This window comes from Mobula birostris, chromosome 2 (genome assembly GCF_030028105.1).
Source record: "Mobula birostris isolate sMobBir1 chromosome 2, sMobBir1.hap1, whole genome shotgun sequence".
Classification (NCBI taxonomy): domain Eukaryota; kingdom Metazoa; phylum Chordata; class Chondrichthyes; order Myliobatiformes; family Myliobatidae; genus Mobula; species Mobula birostris.
The window spans coordinates 119,532,889-119,555,160 of record NC_092371.1 but is presented as its reverse complement, the minus strand read 5'-3'; the positions used below and the strand labels follow the sequence as shown (position 1 = coordinate 119,555,160).

Below are 22,272 nucleotides of genomic sequence, written 5' to 3'. Positions count from 1 at the left end.
CTAGGGACCAACACCATTAAGCAAGGGGTCTGTGAACTCCAGGTTGGGAACCTCTGTTGTAAACTTTTCCTGTCCATGTGCTTACTGAAATGTCTGTTTAAATGTTGTTATTAACTACAAATCTCTGAAACAATTCTCCATGCTGAAGTAACCCTCAAAAAAGATCAGGTTAGCATGGATTAGAATGTGTCTGAACTTTACACCAGTATCGCATGAGCTGGACAGAAGACAGTGAAGCATGCTCTGTCACCAGCATACACTTTATTAGTCATGGCACTCTGAGTAGGTGTAACAAGTTCCAATAAAATGACCACAGTTTTGTCTGATTACCTTCTTGTAGTATCTCTTAATACCTGGCAGTAATTCTTGTGTTTTCTCCCACCGAGCAGGAACAAAACACAGTTCTACGGCATCCTGGTACAGCGGGGACTCCTCAGAACATAGCCACCAGCAGTTCCCTGACTGCTCACCTCAGAAGTGTCTCAAAGGGGGAGTCACCAGTGGCGTCTCCATTCCAAAATATTTCCTCCTTCCCCAGCCAGAATAGATCCACAGCCTCTCCAGGCACGCACTCGCGCTCTCATTCTCCTTCCATTTCAAACATGGCGGCACTGAGGTGAGCAATTACACAATAACTGCATTAAGTGTTGCAAAGGCAAGGGAAAGATGGTACGGGGTGACACACTTTTTGCACCGATGTGGTCGGGAATGTGATGTGACAAAACACAGCAAATTGTTTTGGTTTTGACTTAAGACCAAATCTTCCCCCAAAGCCCGTGTCTTCATTCAGTATGGTCATGGCTACTCCAGTGTAAAGCCTCAATTCCAGTTTCTTGTCTGATTCTTATAATCCTTGGTTGGCCTGGAGACATAAGTAATATTGGGCACCTGCCTTTAGTTATTCATTGGGATTTGGTTTAATAAATATATTTGTATTGAGTTAGGGATTATCTTGACATTGCATCTGTTCATAATGAAGTATATTTTGTGTGTGTTTGTGTTCACTTTTAAGTTCATCAATTTGTCAACAGCTGTGGCTGCTAGTGGTCCTTGTCTTTCACCCACGACCTGTGCTTTCTTTCCCCTTGCATATGTTTCCACTCTCCTTTCTTTCATACTTCCATGCAGACGCATATGTGCAACCATTTGTCATCCACTACTCCGCTTAATACCATCTTTATGTAGCTCTGCTCATAGCAGCCTCAGGGTAATTAACCAAAAGCACCAGGAATGAGACCACCACCACCCAGTATGTGCCCAGTAAGGCCATGATAATGAAACCAGGAAGATACCAAGGTTAATAAATTATACCCATCTACATGGGAATATTTGTTGAAGAAGAGGTATCCTGAGCAAAGACTTTTTTCAGATCATGCTGCTTTGACAGCTGGTCATTGCAATGCAACTGCCAAATTTTCTGGGACTTTTGTATAAGTAGAATGGCAAAACTGTAACTCAGCTGGAATTTGTTTGATTTGTATTGTAATATTTACATTTTTATTAAACTGTTTGAGTAAAATGGGGAAAAATAAGCTGTATCCAGTTCCATCCTCTGTTCAGACAAAGGACATGATGCACTTGATCTAAGTCCTATGCACCAAGTGTGCAGTGTATGGGTACAGTTTGCAGTATTGAACTGATGGGATTGCTTCATCAGGACACAGCACAGACTCTGTTGCCTAACAGCCAATTTTTGCAGTAGCAGTTCCAAAATTTGTTTGTATTCACATTATTTGAGTGTTTTCTTTCACCACTGCCTGCTGCTTTTGTTAGGTCACATTCTCAATTATTGTTTGTCTTGTTTCACTTCTCATTTTGCTGATCTTATGTGCCTGTGGTAGGTATCTTGCCAGCTAGTTCATTTAAGTAATTGAGCTTTGACCTTTGACCAATGCAGACATCAGAAGTTTGACAGCAGTGCCTGAGTGGAAAAAGGCAGCGGATTGCAGCAGTGCAATTGAGCTCTGACCAGTGGCCAATCCGGACATTGGAAGTTTGAGAGGAGGGGAATTTCACTCAGGTCCACTGCCTGAATACAAAAAGGCAGCAGCGGATTGCAGCAGTGTAACTGAGCTCTGACCAATCCATGTTTGAGATTGATTAACAAGAGCAAATTAAAGGAAGGCAGGGGCAAACACAGCGGCCGTCGTCAGAGTGGACAGAGTCAGACTAGTGATCTTGAGGCTTTAGCTCTTGAAGGCTTCAAGGTTTCAGCAAAGAGAGGCTTCAGTCAGAGAAAGGAAAGAAAAGAAAAGCTCTTGGTTAAGTTTCTTTTCCTCTTCCCTTCTTTATTTTTGTTCAGAGAGGACAGTAGAGATGCCAGGCAGGATAGTTGAATGCTCCCCTTGTGGGATGTGGGACGGCAGAGCAATCTCCAGTGTCCCTGACGATTAAAGCTGCAAGGTTCATCCAGATTGCGCTTCGAACAGTCTGAGTTAGGGAACTGGAGCTGAAACTGGATGAACTCTGGATCGTTCGGGAGGCTGAAGGGGTAATGGATAGGACATATAGTAAGGTAGTTACCCAAAGTGCAGGGAATGGGAAACTGGGTGACAATCAGAAAGGGAAGGGGGGTTGAGGAGCCATTGTAGGGTACCCCTGCAACAATAGGTACATCACTTTGGATACTGTTGGTGGGGAAGGTGGGTGGGGTGGGGGTTGACCTAACAGAGGAAAGTCACAGTGGATGGCTCTCTGGCTCTTCTGACTCAGAAGGGAAGGGGGGAAGAAGAGGTTCGCTGTGGTGATAGGGAATTCTTTAGTTAGGGGAATGGACAGGAGACTCTCTGGGTGAGAATGAGACTCCTGGTTGGTATATTGCCTCCCGGGTGCCATGGTCGGATCTCGGATCTCGGATCCACATCTCGGATCGAGTCCTCAGCATTCTTAAGTGGGATGGTGAGCAGTCTCATGTCGTGGTCCTTGTAGGTACCAGTGACATAGGTAGGATGAGTGACGAGGTTCTGCATAGGGAGTTCAGGGAGTTAGGTGCTAAGTTAAAGGGCTGGACCTCTAGGATTCTGGTCTCAGGATTGCTACCCATGCCACATGCTGGTGAGGCCAGAACTAGGAAGATTACAGAATTTAACATGTGGCTAAGGAGTTGGTGTAGGAGGGAGGGCTTAAGATTTTTCGATCCTTGGGCTCTCTTCCAGGGAAGGTGAGACCTGTATAGAATGTGTGGTTTATACCTGAGCAGGAGAGAGACTATTATCCTAGTGAGAAGGTTTGTTGATGCTACACGGTGGTGTATAAACTAGAGTTGCAGGAGGTTGACCATAGTGCTGGAACTATGTAGTGGAGAGGTTGTGGAGGCAGATGTTGGTAAGACCTCAGACAAAGTGAGGACTCAAAAGGTTGACTATGGTGTGACTAGTGTCCTGAGCTGCGTATATTTCAATGCAAGAAGTATCCTAGGAAGGGCAGATGCGTTAGGGCATGGATCAATACCTGGAATTATGACGTTGCAGCCATTATTGAGACTTGGTTGCAGGAACGGCAGGACTGGCAGCTTAATATTCCGGGGTTCCGTTGTGTTAGACATGACAGAGCGGGAGGGATTAAAGGAGGAGGGGTGACATTACTAGCCAGGGAAAATGTCGCAGTAGTACTCTGTCAGGGCGGACTGGAGAACTTGACTAGTGAGGCTTTATGGATACTCTGTCAGGGCGGACTGGAGAACTTGACTAGTGAGGCTTTATGGATAGAACTGAGAAATATTACAGACCACTCAACAGTCCAAGGGATTTAGACGAACAAATTTGCACAGGGATCACAGACTGTTTCAAGAAACATAAGGTTGTTATAGTAGGTGATTTTAACTTTCCACATTTTGACCTGGAATCCCATACTGTCAAAGGTCTAGAGGAAAGTTTCCTTCATCTGTATATAGAACTCCCAACGAGAGAATGTGTAATACTGGATCTGCTATTAGAGAATGAGACAGGACATGTGACAGAAGTTTGTGTAGGGGAACAGTTTGCATCTAGTGACCACAATGCCATTAGTTTCAAATTAAATATGCAAGAAGATAGATCTGGTGTGAGGGTTGAGTTTCTAAGTTGGAGAAAGGCCAATTTTGATGGTATCCGACATGATCTGACCAGTGTGGATTGCAGCAGGCTGTTTTCTGGCAAAGTTGTACTTGGAAATTGGGAGGCGTTCAAAAACAACATTTTGAGAGTACAAAGCTTGTATGTGCCTGTCAGAATAAAAGGTAAAGAAACAAGTGAAGGGAACCTTGGTTTTCAAGAGATATTGAGGCTAAGAGAGAAAAGGAGGTGCATAGCAGGAACAAATGAGGTGCTTATGGAGTACAAGAAATGCAAGAGAACACTTAAGAAAGAAATCAGGAAGGCTAAATGAAGGTATGAAGTTGCAGCAGACAAGGTGAAGGAGAATCCTAAGGATTTTTACAGATATGTTAAGAGCAAAGGGACTGTAAGGAACAAAATTGGTCCCCTGGAAAACCAGAATGGTAATCCATGTGTAGAGCCAAAACAGACAGGGGAGACCTGAAATGCAATCTTTACATCTGTATTTACTCGAGAGACAGAGTCTATAGAAATGAGGCAAAGTGGCATCAACTTCATGGACCCTGTGCAGATTACAGCGGAGGAGGTGTTTGCTACCCTCAGGCAAATCAGGGTGGATAAATCCCCAGGGTTTGACAAGGTGTTCCCTTGGATGCTACAAGGGGCAATTGCAGAAATTGCCAGGGTCCTAGCAGAGATATTTTAAACATCTTTAGGGACAGGAGAGGTCCCAGAGGATTGGAGATGGCCAATGTTGTTCTGCTGTTTTAAAAAGGCTCTAAACAGAAAGCAGGAAGTTATGGGCTGGTGAGTTGGACATCAGTTGCGGGAAAGTTATTGGAAGGTGTTCTAAGTATTTGGATAGACATGGACTGATGAAGGACATCAGCATGGCTTTCTGCATGGTAGGTCATGTCTAACTAACCTCACAGAGTTCTTGGAGGAAGTTACCAGGAAAGTGGATAAAGGCAAGGCAGTGGATGTTGCCTACATGGACTTTAGCAAGGCATTTGACAAGGTCCTGCATGGGTGGCTGGTCAAGGAGGTTCAGTCGCTTGGTGTTCAGGATGAGGTAGTAAATTGGATTAGGCATTGGCTTTGTGGGAGAAACCAGAGAATGTAAGTAGAGGGTTGTGTCTCTGACTCGGTGCTGGGTCCTTTGTTGTTTGTCATCTATATCGATGACCTGGGTGATATTGTGCTTAAATGGATCAGCAAATTTGCAGATGACACCAAGATTGGGGGTGTAGTGGACAGTGAGGAAGGCTATCATGGGTTGCAGAGGGATCTGCGTCAGCTGGAAAAACAGGCTGAAAAATGGCAGATGGAATCTTAAGCGGACATGTGCGAGGTTATGCACTTCAGTAGAACTAACCTGTGTAGGTCTTACAAACTGAACGGTAGGGCATTGAGGAATGTGGTAGAACAAAGGGAACTAGGAATACAGGTACATGATTCATTGGAAGTGGCATCACATGTAGATAGGGTTGTAAAGAAAGCTTTCGGCACATTGTCCTTCATAAATCAATGTATCGAGTATAGAAGATGGGATGTTATGTTGAAGTTGTATAGGATTTTTGGTGAGACCTAATTTGGAGTATTGTGTGCAGTTTTGATCACCTGCCTACACAAAAGATGTAAGCAGGATTGAAAGAGTACAGAGAAAATTTACAAGGATCTTGCCGGGTCTGGAGGACCTGAGTTATAGGGAAAGATTGAATAGGTTCTTTAGAACATAGAAGATTGAGAGGAGATTTAATAGAGTTATACAAAATTATTAGGGGTATAAATAGGGTACATGGAAGTCCCACCACTGAGACTGGCTTGGACTACAACCAGAAGTCATGGGTTAAGGGTAAAAGGTGAGGTTTAAGGGGAACATGAGGGGAAATGTCTTCACTCAGAGGGTCATGAGAGTGTGGAATGAGCTGCCAACACAAGTGGTGCACGCAAGCTCAATTTCAACATTTAAGAGAAGTTTGGATGGGTACATGGATGGTAGGGGTATGGAGGGCTATGGTCATGGTGCAGGTTGATGGGAATAGGCAGTTTCGATGGTTTCAGCATGTATGAGATGGGCTGAAGGGTCTGTTTCTGTGATGTACTTCTCTATGACTATTTTTGTCTTCATCAAACTGAAAACCCTATAGAAAAACTGGTGGTAAGATTGAGAGGTTTAGCCTTGCTAGTATCCTGGACATCTTCAAGCAGCAATGCCTCAAAAAGGCAGCATTCCATCGTTGAGTACCTCATCAGGATGTGCCCTCTTCTCATTGCTACCATCAGGGAGGAGGTATAGGAGCCTGAAGGCACACACTCAACGATTCAGGAATAGTTTCTTCCCCTCTGTGATCAGGTTTCTGCCTTTGATCAGCATAACACTATGTCTGAAATCGTGTCAAAGATTTAACTATATAACCATATAACAATTACAGCACGGAAGCAAGCCATCTTGGCCCTTCTTGTCCGTGCCAAACTCTTACTCTCACCTAGTCCCACCGACCTGCAGTCAGCCCATAACGCTCCATTCCTTTCCTGTCCATATACCTATCGAATTTAACTTTAAATGACAACATCGAACCTGCCTCAACCACTTCTGCTGGAAACTTGTTCCACACAGCTACCACTCTGAGTAAAGAATTCTTCATCATTTCTTTGTTCTTCTCCTTCGTACTGCCTAAACAACTCTTGCTGCTCTGCTTGACTCACTAGGATTTCCCAGTTTGAGATTTCCTGATAGGTGGCCGCTCCCAGTACTTGTCTCCGGTGCCAACAATATAGCCTTGTTGATATTTATACTCTGAGTTGGTTGTAAAAGTAGTCAATTTTCTAATGGTAATCTGTCTTTATGTCCCCTTCTCCTTTATTTTATTGGTGGAAAGTGCATGTTAGGAGGGCAAAAATAATGCATTAATGACTTAGATAACTGTTAATGGCTGTGGAGGCCAAATCTTTATGTATATTTAAGGCAGAGGTTGATACTTTCTTAATTGGTTAGGGCATGAAGTGGTAAGGGGAGAAGGCAGGGGTTTGGGGCTGAGAGGATAAATGGATCGGCCATGATGAAATGGCAGAGCAAACTTGATGGGCTGAATGGCATAATTCAGCTCCTCTATCTTATGGTCTACTGCTAGGTTTTGTGTCTCTTATAAATCTGTTGCTGCTGTCTGCTAATTTTGTAAGATATTTTCTTTTCTTCCAGCCGATCTCATTCCCCTTCGCTGGGAGCTTCAGCTTTCTCTGGCATTCAGCGATTCAACTTATCAACCTACACTCCTTCTCCAAAGCGAGGCCGGAATTCCCACTCCCCAAACAGCACCCTCAGTGACTCGCTGCTTGTATCTGAAACAGAGCCGGTCATTCCAGAGTTGTGCCTTGAGCATCTGTGGACAGAAAATGTTGTCAGCACAAGGTCAGTGAAGAGATTTTTCTTACTGGCGGTGAGCTTTTCATCAAGAACCCAAAATAAATTCGGGACTGCCTTTCGGTGCCTAGCCATATACAGATTCAGGATAGTGTCAATGCACCCAGGTGCAATTAAGTGTGAAGTCCACAGTGTAGCAATAATGGATACAATATACAGCAATGAGTGCAGAACTATGGAGAAGTGTGAAGTATGGTAGTGCAGACTGAGGTAGTGCAAAGAGAAATGCTGAAGTGCCAGTAACAGAGAAGAAAGAAATGCAGTGCCTATAAAAAGTTTTCACCCCTCCCCCCCCCAGAAGTTTTCATGTCTCATTGTTTTACAGCATTGTATCACTGTGGATTTAATTTCGCTTTTTTTGCCGCTGATCAACAGAAAAAGACTCTTTCCTGTCAAGGTGAAAACAGATCTCTGCAAGGTGATCGAAATTAATTAAAAATAAAAAACACAAAATAATTGATTGTGTATGTATTCACCCCCTTTATTATGACACACCAAATCTTAACTGGTGTAGCCAATTGCCTTTAGAAGTCACATAATTATTTAAATGGAGATCACCATGCACAGTCAAGGTGTTTCAATTGATTGTAGTTAAAATACAACTGTATCTCGAAGGCCCAACTGCTGGTGAGTCAGTATCCTGGCAAAACCTACACCATGAAGACAAAAGAACACTCTAAGCAACTCCGCAAAAAGGTTATTGAAAAGCACAAGTCAGGAGATGGTTACAAGAACATTTCCAAGTCACTGGATATCCCCTGGAGTATAGTTAAGTCAATCATCAAGTAATGGAAAAAATATGGCATAGCTGTAAATCTGCCTAGAGCAGACCATTCTCAAAAACTGAGTGGTCATGTAAGAAGGAGACTAGTGAGGGAGACCTATGACAAGTCTGGAGGAGTTACAAGATTCAGTGGCTTAGATGGGAGGGACTGCACATACAACAACTGTTACCTGGGTGCTCCACCAGTCGCAGCTTTGTGGAAGAGTGACAAGGAGAAAGCCACCATTGGAAAAAAACTCCCATGAAATCTCGACTAGTTTGCACAAAGGCATGTGTGAGACTGAAGTCAGCAGGAAGAAAGTTCTGTGGTCTGATGAAACCAAAGTTGAGCTGCTTTGCCCATTAGTCTCAAAGCTATGTTTGGAGTAAGCCAAACACCAGACGTCATCAAAAGCACACCATCTGTGTCGTGATGGTATCATGGTGGTAGCTGCATCTTGCTGTGGGGATGCTTCACTGCAGCAGGCCCTGGAAAGCTTATGAAGGTAGAGGGTAAAATGAATGCAGCAAAATACAGGGAAATCTTTTAGGAAAACCTGATGCAGTCTAATGAGAGCTGCGTTTTGGGAGAAGATTTGTTTTCCAGCAATACAATGGCCCCAGCAGAAAGCCAAGGCTACACAAAGTGGGTTAAAAACAACAAAGTTAGTGTTCTGGAGTGGCCAAGTCAAATTCCAGACCTCAATCCAATTTCCAATTGAGAATTTGTGGCTGGACTTGAAAAGGGCTGTTCACTGATGATCCTCATGCAATGTGTCAGATTGCAGAGCTTGAGCAGTTTTGTAAAGAAGAATGGGGAAAAATTGCAGTGTCCAGATTTGCAAAGCTAATAGAGACCTAGCCACACAGGCTCAATGCTGTAATTGCTGCCAAAGATGTATCTGCTAAATACTGACTTGAGTGGTGTGAGTAATTATGCAATCAATTATTTTGTGCTTAATAATTGTAATAAATTTAGAACAATTTGTAGAAATTTGTTTTCACTTTGACACGAAAAAGTCTCTTCTGTTGATCAATGTCAAAAAAGCCAAATTAAGTTAACTGTGATTAAATGTTGTAAAATAATAAAACATGAAAACTTCCAAGGAGTGTAATGGTCCTGATCTTTAATCCCCTATCTTGCTCCTAATCTCCTTTAATTATGCCTTGATTCCAATCATTAATTTCCCATTTACTGCTAATTTACTTTGATGACAGCACAGCTGGTCTCCATCAAGAACTGCAGTATAAGAACCCTGGCATCACAACCACTAGTCGCCAGTTCGTTTGTCTTTTTTCCTGTGAGATAACTACGTTCCCCGACTGCTTAGATTTGTTTGTTCTAAATCTGGTTCCTGTTTCAAGGTTTACCTATGAGACTCCGTTTCCCTAAGTCAAGGCTCCGTGTCAAGGTTCCATATCGGAGCTCCGTGTCAAGATTCCTCCTGTTCACTGTTCGGTGTTTATGCCCATGTAAGCAGCTGGACTCAATCTCCGTGCCTGTGTCCTGCACTTGGGTTTGCTTCCTCCGTTGATTGTAACAAGGGGTGGTGAATACTTTTTATTGGCACTGTAGGTTTGAGAACATGGCAGCACCTCCAGGAATGGGATCTGAAAGAGTTGATAGGTTTAGAAATTTGAATACAGTGGGGAAGAAGTCGTTCTTGAGTGATCAGGCAGGTTTTTACATTTTGAAAACAAAATGCGAATTATTTCTAATATTCAGAGACATGATTAATGGACAGCAACTTTGTGTTTAACAAGATTCTACATGTAGTGATGAGGTAAGTTACCAGCTCTAGTATTTGAGGCTGTGGGATAACTGTTGGACAAAGCTCTGGTGAACTTACTGATTTTTCTTCTGGAATACAATGGGATATCTATACTTTGACCATGTGTCAGTTTGCAATCTATCTACAGTTCTAGTGGGAACATGATATTTCTGATAGTTCGTCACACCTGTAGTCCTTCACTAACTGGGCTGCCTTGCTTTTGCACTGAGCTGTTTGCACTAGAAGTTGAAACTAAGTGTGCCTAGTTGACAAATGATAGCCAACACAAATCATAGCTGCATTTGAATAGGAACTTTCACCTCTACAATCTGTAGATTTTACAGTTTTCTGTAACAACCTGAGTTGTTTTGTGTGGTGTACCATCCCAAGTTAAAACAGCCCACATTGATTTGCATGCTGTAGAGCCCTTGACAGACAGTGAAGTAAAACTGAATTCCGGTCAATAGGAACCTAAAGTCCGATTTGGTGCAAAGAAGTTTCTATAAGCTCCATTGTGTCAATAACCTGGTCGTCTGTTTTAATAATGTCAGCTGAGGAATTAATGTAGATTCTACATCAGGAATGATTCTCTGGCTGCCTTTGATGCTTTAGGTTCTTATATGTCCAGCTGACATATCACACAAGGAATAATTTTGTCTTTTCATAGCACCTTTGAGAGTGCAGAACTACCTTGAAATAACGAGGGAGAGTTAGTATGAATCTTTGTACTTTAGTTTCTATAATGGGACTTAAATGCACAACCTTCTGACCCTGGGGCAAAGTTGCTACTGCTATTCACTTCAGAGACAGATCCTGTAATCTCCAACTCCAGTTCCGATGCACTGAACTGCGGCCTTTTCTGCCTCCCACTCGGACCTCGATTATATCGGATGCCTCCAGACCGTGGATCCCGCAGTCTCCAAACTGCGGATCCCGCCACCTCCAATTCTGCTTCCAACAGCCCTAATGCCTCCAGACCGTGGATAATGCTGTCATCAACTCTGGTTCCAACAATGTCAGATGCTTTAAGACTGTGAATTATGCAGCCTTTACCTCTCCAGCCTCCACCTCTGGACTGAGACAGGAGACCTCTCACATTGCCGCTGTGCCCTGAGGCTTCCCTTCCCCCACCACTATTCCCCATTGTCGGGTCTCTCAAACTCCTTTGTCACTTGTCAAGAGTGTCACCACCTTCCTCCACCCCAATTTCGCTGAACACCCTAACACTTCCCTTTTCTCTGACGCCACCAGCTCTCTTCCCTCCTCTGATCCTTGCCATGTCTTCACCATTTACTCCAACCTTTCCCTCCCTGAGGCTTTTCCTTTGCTCCCCTGTGCCTGCATCACAGTGAGGTCCAAGCCAGCCACAATGTGGAGCTCTTCTTCTGCTGCCTCTTTCTCCAAGTCCACTTCTTTGGCAAGGGCTCTGAATAATTGTTTGTTGCCTATATATATCAGTGATCTAGATGATGATGTGGTAAATTGGATCAGCAAGTTTGCTGATGACACTAAGATTGGAGGCATTGTGGACAGCGAGGAAGGCTTTCAAAGCTTGCAGAGGGATCTGGACCAACTGGAAAATTGGGCCAGAAATGGCAGGTGGAATTTAATGCGGACAAGTGTGAGGTGTTGCATTTTGGAAGGACAAATCAAGGTAGGACATACACAGTAAACGGTAGGGCACTGAGGAGTGTGGAGGAACAAAAGGATCTGGGAGATCAGACACATAATTCCCTGAAAGTGGTGTCACAGGTAGACAGGGTTTTAAAGAAGGCTTTTGGTATCCTGGCATTCATAATTCAAAGTATTGAGTATAGGAGTTGGGATGTTATGGGGAGGTTGTATAAGACATTGGTGAGGCCAAATTTGGAGTATTGTGTGCATTTTTGGTCACCTAACTATAGGAAGGATATCAGTAAAATTGAAAGTGTGCAGAGAGGATTTACTAGGGTCTTCAGGAGTTGAGTTATAGGGAAAGATTGAACAGGTTAGGACTTTATTCCTTGGAGCATAGAAGAATGAGGGGGGATTTGATAGAGGTGTACAAAATTATGAGGGGTATAGACAGAGTAAATGCGAATAGGCTCTTTCCACTTAGATTTGGAGAGATAAATACGAGAGGACGTGGCTTTAGGGTGAAAGGGGAAAGGTTTAGGGGAAACATTAGGGAGAACTTCTTCACTCAGAGAGTGGTGGGAGCGTGGAACGAGCTGCCATCTGACGTGGTAAATGCCAGCTCACTCTTAAGTTTTAAGAATAAATTGGATAGATACATGGATGGAAGCGGTCTGGAGGGTTAGGGACTGGGTGCAGGTCAATGGGACTAGCGGAATAAAGTTTCGGCACAGACTAGAAGGGCTGAATGGCTTGTTTTCTGTACTGTAGTGTTCTGTGGTTCTAACCCTACACTGATATTCCTTTCTCCCGTCTCCAACTCTCCTCCTCTTCTGGGACCCCCCACTCTGGATCTTTTTATCTCTAATAGCCAACGAGACGTCAACCAAGTTCACTTCAGCATTTCTCTCTTCTCTGGAGATCTCCAACCTACTGCCACCAACCTCATGGTTCCTTTACCCCGCACTGCTCAATTCTACCTTCTAGCTAAGATCCACGAAGCCGATGGGCCAGGCAGGCTCACTGTTTCTGCCTGCCCTGGATCTTTTCATCTCTAATTGCCAACGAAACATCAATCAGCTCAACTTCAGCATTCCTCTCTGCTCTTCAAACCTTACCCTCTCTGAATACACTGCCCTCCATTGTCTGCATCAGTGCCAACCTAACCAAGAGACTCGTAGGCTAAGTGGGTGCTGTTACAGTGGGGTGGACTGTCCTCTACCTTGCTGACCGCAGCTGGGAAGCTCTAACAACTCCTCTTACTTATCAGTTGAAAAGGACTCCACTCAAGACCATCAGGCCATTGTCTCCTGCAACATCACCAACTACAGCAACTTTGAAGATCTCCAATCCGCTGCCGCCAACCTCATAGTCCCTTTAACCCACACTGCTTACTTCTACCTCCTACCTAAGATCCACAGACCTGACTGGGTAGTCCATTGCTTCTGCCTGCTCCCGTCCCCATGAACTCATGTCCGCAAACTTCGATTCCACTTTATCCCCCTTGTCTCAGTCCCTTCCCACTTCACATGCTCTCAATCTCCTCAACAACTTTCAATTCCCTGGCTATGATTGCCTCATTTTCACCATTTATTTCCAGTCCATGTACACTTTTATCCCCAATCAAGGCCTTAAAGCCATAAGACATAGAAATAGAATTAGGCTATTTGGCCCAACGAGTCTGCTCCACCATTCAATTATGGCTTTTTTCCCCTCCCTTAGCCCCACTCCCCAGCCTTCTCCCCTTAACCTTTGATGCCATGTCCAATCAAGAACCTATCGAGCTCTGCCGTAAATGCACACAATGACCTGGCCTCCACAGCTGCCAGTGGTAATAAATACCACTAATTCACCTCCTTCTGTCTAAAGAAATTTCTCCCCATCTCTGTTTTAAATGGACGACCCTCTGTCCTGAGGTTGTGCCCCTTGTTCCAGACTCCCCAGTCATGGGAAACATCCATTCCACATCTACTCTGTCTAGGCCTTTCAACATTGGAAAGATATCAGTGAGATCCCTCCTCATCCTTTAAATTCCAGCGAGTATAGACATAGAGCTATCAAAAGTACCTCGTAAGATAACCCTTTCATTCCCAAATCATCCTTGTGAACCTTCTCTGAACTGTTCAATGCCAGCGCATCTATTCTTATATCAGGAGCCCAAAACTGTTCACAGTAGTCTAGGTGAGGTCTGACCAGTGCCTCATAAAGCCTCGGCATAACATCCCTACTGTTTTATTCTAGACCATTTGAAATGAATGCTAACATTGCATTTGCCTTCCTCACTATTGACGCTACCTGCAAATTAACCTTTAGATTAGATTAGATTATGAGGACATGCAGTCCTCTTTTATTATCATTTAGTAATGCATGCATTAAGAAATGATACAATGTTCCTCCAGAATGATATCACAGAAACACAAGACAAACCAAGACTGAAAAACTGACAAAAACCACATAATTATAACATATAGTTAGAACAATGCAAAGCAATACCGTAATTTGATAAAGAACAGACCATGGGCACGGTAAAAAAGAAGTCTCGAAGTCTCTGGAAAGTCCCATCATCTCACGCAGACAGTAGAAGGAAGAAAAACTCTCCCTGCCATGAGCTTCCGACCACAGCTGACTCTTGAGTCCGTCCAAAAACTTCGAGCAGCCTCCGACCAGCCCTCCGACACCGAGCATCATCTCTGCTGAGCGCTTCAACCCGGCCCTGGCAACAGGCAATAGGCAAAGCCGAGGATTTGGGGCCTTCCCCTCCGGAGATTCTTGATCGCACAGTAGCAGCGGCAGCTTTAGGGTGTTCTGTACAAAGACTCCCAAGTCCCTTTGCTTCTCATATTTTTGGATTTTCTCTCCATTTAGAAAATAGTCTGCATATTTATTTCTTCTACCAAAGTGCATGACCATGCATTTTCCAATACTGTTAATTTCATTTGCCACTTCCTTGCTCATTCTCCTAATTTCTCTACCTCATTCTGCAGCCTGCCTGTTTCCTCAACACTACCTGCCCTTCCATCAATCTTTGAATTAGCTGTAATCTTAGCAATGAGGCCATCTAATCCATCATCTAAATCATTGATATACAGCATAAAAAGAAGCAGTCCCAACACCGACCCCTGTGGAATACCACTAGTCACTAGCAGCCAACCGGAAAAGGATCCTTTTGTTCCCACTTGCTGCCTCCTACCAATCACCTAATGTTCGAACTATGCCAGTAACTTTCCTGTACTACCATGGGCTCTTAACCTGATAAGCAGCTTCATGTGTTGCACGTTATCAAAGGCCTTCTGAAAGTCCAAATATACAACATCCATTGCATCCCCTTTATCTATCCTACTTTTAATCTGAAAGAATTCAGATAAATTCGTCAGGCATGACTTTCCCTTAAGGAATCCATGCTGACTTTGTCCTAGCTTGTCTTGTGTCACCAAGTACTCCATAACCTCATCCTTAACAATTGACTCCAACATCTTCCCAACCACTGGGGTCGGGCTAACTGGTCTATAATTTCCTTTCTGCTGTCTTTCTCTTTTCTTAAAGGGTGGAGTGACATTTGTAATTTTCCAGTCCTCTGACACCATGCCAGACTCCAATGATTTATGAAAGATCATTGCTAATACCTCCAAAATCTCTACTGCTACCTCTTTCAGAACCCTAGGGAGCAGTTCATCTGGTCATTTTCTACTGGTCCTATATCCACTCTCATCTCTCTTATTTTTTACATACTTGAAAAAGCTTTTACTATCAACTTTGAAATTGTTTGCTAGCTTGCTTTCATATTTCATCTTTTCCCTCCTAATGATTTTTATAGTTTCTCTCTGTAGGTTTTTAAAAGCTTTCCAATCCTCTGTCTTACCACTAATTTTTGCTTTGTTGTATGCCCTTTCTTTTGCTTTTACATTAGCTTTGACTGCCCTTGTCAGCTATGGTTGTACTATTTTGCCATTTGAATTTTTTTTTGTTTTTGGAATACATCTATCCTGCACCTTCCTTCCCCCACCCCCCCCTCCAGAAACTCTCACCATTGCTGCCCTGCTGTCATCCCTGCCAGCAGCTCCTTCCAATTTATGTTGGCCAACTCCTCTCTTATGCCACTGTAATTTCCTTTACTCCACCAAAATACTGCTACATCAGACTTTACTTTCTCCCTGTCAAGTTTCAAGTTGAACTCAATCATATTGTGATCACTGCCTCCTAAGGGTTCTTCTACCTTAAGTTCCCTGATCACCTCTGGTTCATTACATAATACCCAATCCAGTATAGCTGATCCCCTAGTAGGCTCAACGACAAGCTGCTCTAAAAAGCGACCTCATAGACATTCAGCAAACTCATTCGCTTCTCTCTCAACAGCAGCCCTAAGCAGTTGCTCTCCACCACCACCCTCCTCCATCTGGCAGAACTGGTCTGCATCCTCAACCATTTCTCTTTCGGCTCCTCCCACTTCCTTCAAACTCAAGGTGGAGACATGAGCATTCATATGGGTGCCAGCTAAGCCTCTATTTTCATTTGTAATGTGCAACAGTCCATGTTCCAAGATTTCACTGGTATTGCTCTTCAGAACTTTTTGTGCTACACTGATAACTGCATTGGTGTTGCTTCTGCATCCGTGCTGAGCTTGTCGATTTCATCAACTTTGCCTCCAACTTCCACCCTGCCCTTAAATTCACTCGGTCCATTTCTGACACCTCTCTTCCCTTTCTTGATCCCTCTGTCTCCATCTCTGGAGACAAACTGTCTAGTGGTAAAAAAAAACCTACTGATTCCCACAGCTATCTTATCGATTTGTCTTCCCACCCTGTAAAAATACTATTTCCTTTGTCTCCATCATGCCTGTTCCAAAGATGAGTCTTTCCTATTCAGGCCTTCAGAGATGTCTTCCTCCTTCAAAGAATGGGGTTTCCCTTCCTCCACCATAACTGCTACCCTCACCAGCATCTCCTAAGTTTCCCAGATGTCTACGCTCACCCCATCTTATTGCCTCCTTAACCAGGATAGGTTTCCTCTTGTCCTATACTACCACACCATAAGCCTCTGCATCTAAAAGACCATACCATCAAGCTTGTCGCGTACCCCCCCCCCCCGCACTCTCTGCTTTCTGCAGGGATTGCCGCCTCCTCAATTCCCTTGTCATTCATCCCTCTTCATTAATTTCCTTCCCGGCACTTATCCCTGCGAGTGGCCCAAGTGCTACACCTGTTCATTCACCTCCTTCCTCACCTCCATTCAGGGCCCCAAACCAGGTGAGCTAACGCTTTACCTGTGAAATCTTTGGGGTTGTCTACTGTATCTGGTGCTTCCAATGTAGCCTCTTCTATATTGGTGAGACCCAACATAGATTGTGGGAACGCTTTGTCGCGCCTCTCTACCCCATTGATGAAAAGCTGAATTTTATGGTAGCCAACTATTTAAATTCCTATCCCCCTTCCCATGGCCTCTTCTTTTGCCACTCTCATGATGGAGGAGCAATACCTCATTCTGTCTAGGTAGCCTCCAACCTGATGGCATGAATATCGATTTCTTCTGATGATTTCTTTCTCCCCCTCCCCCTTCAGTTCTCTGCTCTGGCCTCTTACTTCTTCTCCTCACCTTCCCCCTCGCGTCCCTCCTCGTTCTCTTTGTCCCATGATCCACTCTCCTCTCTTATCAGATTCCTTTTTCCCCAGTACTTTGCCTTTTCCTCCCATCACTTCCCAGCTTCTTGCACTTTACCCACCTCCACCTACCTGGCTTCACCTATCACCTTCTACCTTGTCCTCCTTCCCCTCCCCTCACCTTCTTATTCTGACATTATCCCCCTTCCTTTTCAGTCCTGATGATAGATCTTGCCCTGAAATGTTGACTGTTTTGATGGACTTCCGGTAGAGCTCATGGAGTGAAGTCGTGTTCTTGACTCGCTCCATTACCTCTGAGTTTTTATCCCTATGATCAGCTATATTTAACTAACCATTAAGGCATCGACTTTTACAATAATCTGAAATAAATTGGGCTTTTTGATATTTGGATGTTTTTAAGGTCTGCTATGTCTAAGAACGGAAAAAATGGGAAGGACGGCAAACCTCCGGTTAGACCGAAAGGTACCGATCCCCCTCCGACTGAACCACCTTTGACTCTGAAAGCTATATCGGATCTGATTCAAAGGGAAATTTCAACCTCTATAAAGGAGCTGATTCGTGTAGAAATTTCAATTAATTTCCAGAAAATTGCTGATTCAATCGATAAAATGCAAACATCTATCACGGACCATCAGTCAGCTATATCTAATCTTCAAAAATCCACGCAACAAAATGAACTCAAGATGGAGAAAATTGAAGAAACAATTACTACAATGAAGAAAAAACTTGACTTGCTGACTTTTAAAAACTCTGACTTAGAATCCAGAATGCGACGGCAGAATATTCGAATTATTGGGGTTCGTGAAGCTGCTGAATCTGACAACCCTATAAAGTTTTTCTCTCAACTTTTAAAAGATGCATTTCCTACCGTATTTCCTGACCAACCACCATTATTGGATTGGGCTCACAGAGTTCCATCATATTTGTCTAAGTCAGATAAACCTCGGCATGTCATTTTACGTTTTCATTACTTTCAAGACAAGGAGAAACTGCTTCGATTTGTTCGATCTAAAGGTTACATTGATTTTTTGGATCTTCAGTTCCAGTTCGTGGAAGACTTCAGCAAACAGATTCGGGATCAACGGGTTCGTTACAGATCTGTGATGTCGGAACTCTACAAGATGGATTTAAAACCAGCGCTGCTTTACCCAGCGCATTTAAGGATCCGCACGCCTGACGGAGCTTCCCGTTTTTTGGAATCTCCATCGGATGCCCAGAGTTATCTGGATCAATTTTCACCTTCGACATCTTAATCGTAATTTTTAACTATCTCTGTTTGATTGGAGGTTGTGAATCTGTCAGGTTTAATTTTTGTTTGTTTTATATGGGCAGAAAAGTTTATTTTTGATTAATTAATATGGTTGCCAAACTTTCTTCCTAACTGCGTCATTCCTTTCTTTTTCCCTGGGGATTATGGGTGGTTATTCCCTTAGTAACATTTTGCGTATTTCCTCTGAGGCCTTAAATTTCGTAGTCTTTAAATATACTTTTTTTTGTAGGTTTTCCTAACTAGTTTATATTAATAATTTCGTTTCTTTTTTTTTGGTTAATCATAGGGTCTGTGGTCTGTTACGGTTTTCTTTATATTTTCAGGCTTTTTCTCTGTTTTACATTGTGCTTGTCTTAATTGATTTACCTTTTTTTATTCTTCTACTGTTTTATAACTAGCTGATCTTTTTTATATTTACACTTTTTTTAGTGAGCATCTATCGGAAGTCATGGGGGTAGTTTTAGTGCTTGCTTCTTTCTGGCGGGTCTGCTTTAGATTTAGCCTTGGGGTCATGGGGTGGGGGGTGGTGGGAGGGGCTTCATGTTTTAGTTTTTTTCTTCTTGGGCTACTTACATTACTGAAGTATTGATTGCGTTCTCCTTCCTGTTATCTCTGGTTTGTTCTGCTCCCTTTCCGGGTTCGTGGGTCGAACCTATTGTCAATCCTTTTTTTTGCGGGTTGACTTTAGGGTTTTAGTCAATGTTTATGCATCCAATATGGACTGTCCGGAATTTTATAAATCATTATTTAATCGGTTCCCGAATTTGAATGAGTTTTCATTGATCTGGAGTGGAGATCTTAGTACTTGCTTATCCCCAGTTTTGGACCGTTCGGCTCCTTTACGGATTTTACCCAATAAATCTGCAACTTTGATTAACTCATTCCTCTCTGATTCTGGGTCGACGGACATCTGGCGTTTTTTGCATCCTCAGGAAAAAGATTTTTCTTTTTTTTCACATGTTCACCATTCCTATTCAAGAATTGATTACTTCTTTATTGACTCTCGGCTTATCTCTTCAGTGATTAAATGTGATTACGACTCTATAACCATTTCGGATCATGCTCCACTTAAGCTTTCTATTAAAATTCAGGTCAACGCACAAAATAATAGACAATGGCGTTTTAATTCGTTGTTGCTTCAGGACTCGGATTTTGTTAACTTTATGAATGAACAGATTGATCTTTTTTTTTACATTCAACTATACAGAGGATATTTCTGTGAACATTCTTTGGGATACTTTTAAAGCTTATATTCGTGGTCAGGTTATCTCGTATTCTGCTGCTTTGAGGAAGAAGTTGAAGCAGAAGGAGTTGGTAATTGTGGACAAGATTAAGGAAATTGATAAGAAATATGTTACAGCTCCCTCTGAGGAGTTGTATAAACAAAGAACTGAACTTCAAATGGAACATAGTTTATTACTTTTGTCTTCGATTGTAAACCAATTAAAGAAAACAAGAAGTGAATTTTATGTACACAGTGACAAAGTTGGCAAATTGTTGGCTAACCAATTGAAGTGTAATTATTCTAAATCTCAAATTAATCAGATTTATAATCGAAATGATCGATTGATATTTGGTCATGCGGAGATTAATCAAACCTCCTTTGATTTTTATTCTTCCTTATATCAATCTGAGTCTTTACGAGACTCTAAATATATGAATGACTTTTTAGATAACCTAGATTTCCCTGAGATTTCACAGGATATGTCTTCTATGCTAGATACTCCCATTACCACTGATGAGATTAAGAATGTTATTTCCTCTATGAACCTGGGGAAAGCTCCTGGCCCTGATGGGTTTACCGTGGAATTTTATAGGTTTTTTGCACCTTCATTAATCCCTTGGTTCGGTAGGGTTTTCGAGGCTTCATTAAAACTTGGTAAACTTCCCGAATCCTTCTATAGAGCGTCAATCTCTCTAATATTAAAGAAGGATAAAGATTCTGCTCAATGTGCATCTTATAGACCAATATCTTTATTAAATGTTGATTCTAAAATTTTTTCTAAATTATTAGCAAACAGATTAGAAAAAGTTCTCCCTTTTATTATTTCGGAAGACCAAACGGGTTTTATTAAAGGTTGTTACTCTTTCTATAACATTCGCACGCTGTTAAATATTGTTTATTCCCCCTCACAAAATGTTCCTGAGTGTGTTATCTCTTTAGATGCTGAAAAAGCCTTTCATAGAGTAGAATGGCCTTACTTATTTAAGGTGCTTGAAATGTTTAATTTTAGCTCGAAATTTATATCTTGGATCAAACTGTTATATCATTCTCCTATGGCCTCGGTCCATACTAACTCTTTAAGCTCACCTTTTTTTCCTCTCTTTCGAGGTACTCGACAAGGTTGTCCTCTTAGTCCTTTATTATTTGATATTGCATTAGAACCTCTTGCAATTGCCATTCGAGAATCTTCAAATATTATTGGGATAACTCGGGGCTTAAAGTCCCATAAAATATCACTCTGTGCTGATGACTTACTTTTATATATTTCTAATCCTCAAAAATCTATCCCTGCTGCTTTAGATTTATTAGCACAATTCAGTCTTTTTTCAGGTTATAAATTAAATCTTAGTAAGAGTGAACTTTTTCCGATTAATAAACAACTTCCCTTGTATCATAGCTTTCCGTTTAAATTGATTAATAATTATTTCTCATATCTTGGGATTAAACTTTCATCTAAATGGTTTCCATTATATTTAACTTTGATTGGTTGTATTAATGCAGTTAAGATGTTTATTCTGCCAAAATTTTTATATATATTTCAGGCATTACCGATTTTTGTTCCAAAATCTTTTTTTGATAAAGTTGACTCTAAAATTTCTTCATTTATTTGGCAAAATAAAAACCCGAGACTGGGTAAAATACATTTACAGAAAGCTAAGAGAGATGGAGGTTTAGCATTACCTAACTTTAGATTCTTGGGCAATTAATATTCGACATATGAAATTTTGGTTACCTGACCAAGTTACACTATCCATCCCTAAATGGGTAGTATTGGACTTACATTCTGCTCAGGGCTATGCACTTGGCTCTATTTTAGGTTCCTCTCTTCCTTTCGATTTGACACGCCTCAAACTGGTTTCTAATCCGATAGTGAAATATACCTTACGTATTTGGTTTCAATGCAGAAAATTTTTCGATCTTAACCAATTTGGGCTAGCGATCCCTATTTTAGGTAACATATTTTTTCCTCCCTCTTTCACGGATCGTGCGTTTCAAATTTGGAAGACTAAGGGTATTTCACGGTTTTTGGATTTATTTTTAGATGGTTCCCTTATGTCTTTTGAACAATTATCTAATAAATATAATTTACCAAGAATACATTTTTTTAGATAGCTTCAAGTTAGAAATTTCCTAAGTACTATACTTTCTTCCTTTCCAATGCTTCCTCCTACAAATATTTTAGATACTATAATTAATCTTAATCCATGTCAGAAAGGTGCATCGGCTATTATTTATAATATTATTATGAAACTTAGGAAAGCTCCATTTGATAAGATTAGGTCAGATTAGGAACAAGAATTGGGTTCTATTATTTCCGTGGATGACTGGGGGCAGATTTTACAATTAGTCAATACTTCCTCTATCTGTGCTAAACATTCCCTAATTCAATTTAAAGTTGTTCATAGAGCACATATGTCCAAAGATAAATTAGCTCGTTTTTATTCTCATATTAGTCCTTTTTGTGATAGATGTCTGGGGCAGATAGCTTCCTTAACTCATATGTTTTGGTCTTGTCCTACTCTGGAAACTTTTTGGAGACACATTTTTAATATTAT

The 22,272-nt window shown here is 42.0% G+C and overlaps 1 protein-coding gene across 4 annotated transcripts in view; it reads left to right on the top strand.

Annotated features, from left to right (window-relative positions):
• Window positions 1-22,272, top strand: part of anapc1 (anaphase promoting complex subunit 1) — a 232,455-nt gene that overhangs the window by 26,594 nt on the left and 183,589 nt on the right. For all 4 annotated transcript variants that reach the window (XM_072246952.1, XM_072246951.1, XM_072246958.1 and 1 more), the window contains 2 exons: window positions 390-616; window positions 7,237-7,446. In XM_072246952.1, coding sequence (XP_072103053.1) covers window positions 390-616; window positions 7,237-7,446 — 437 coding nt within the window. The remainder of the gene's footprint in view (window positions 1-389; window positions 617-7,236; window positions 7,447-22,272) is intronic.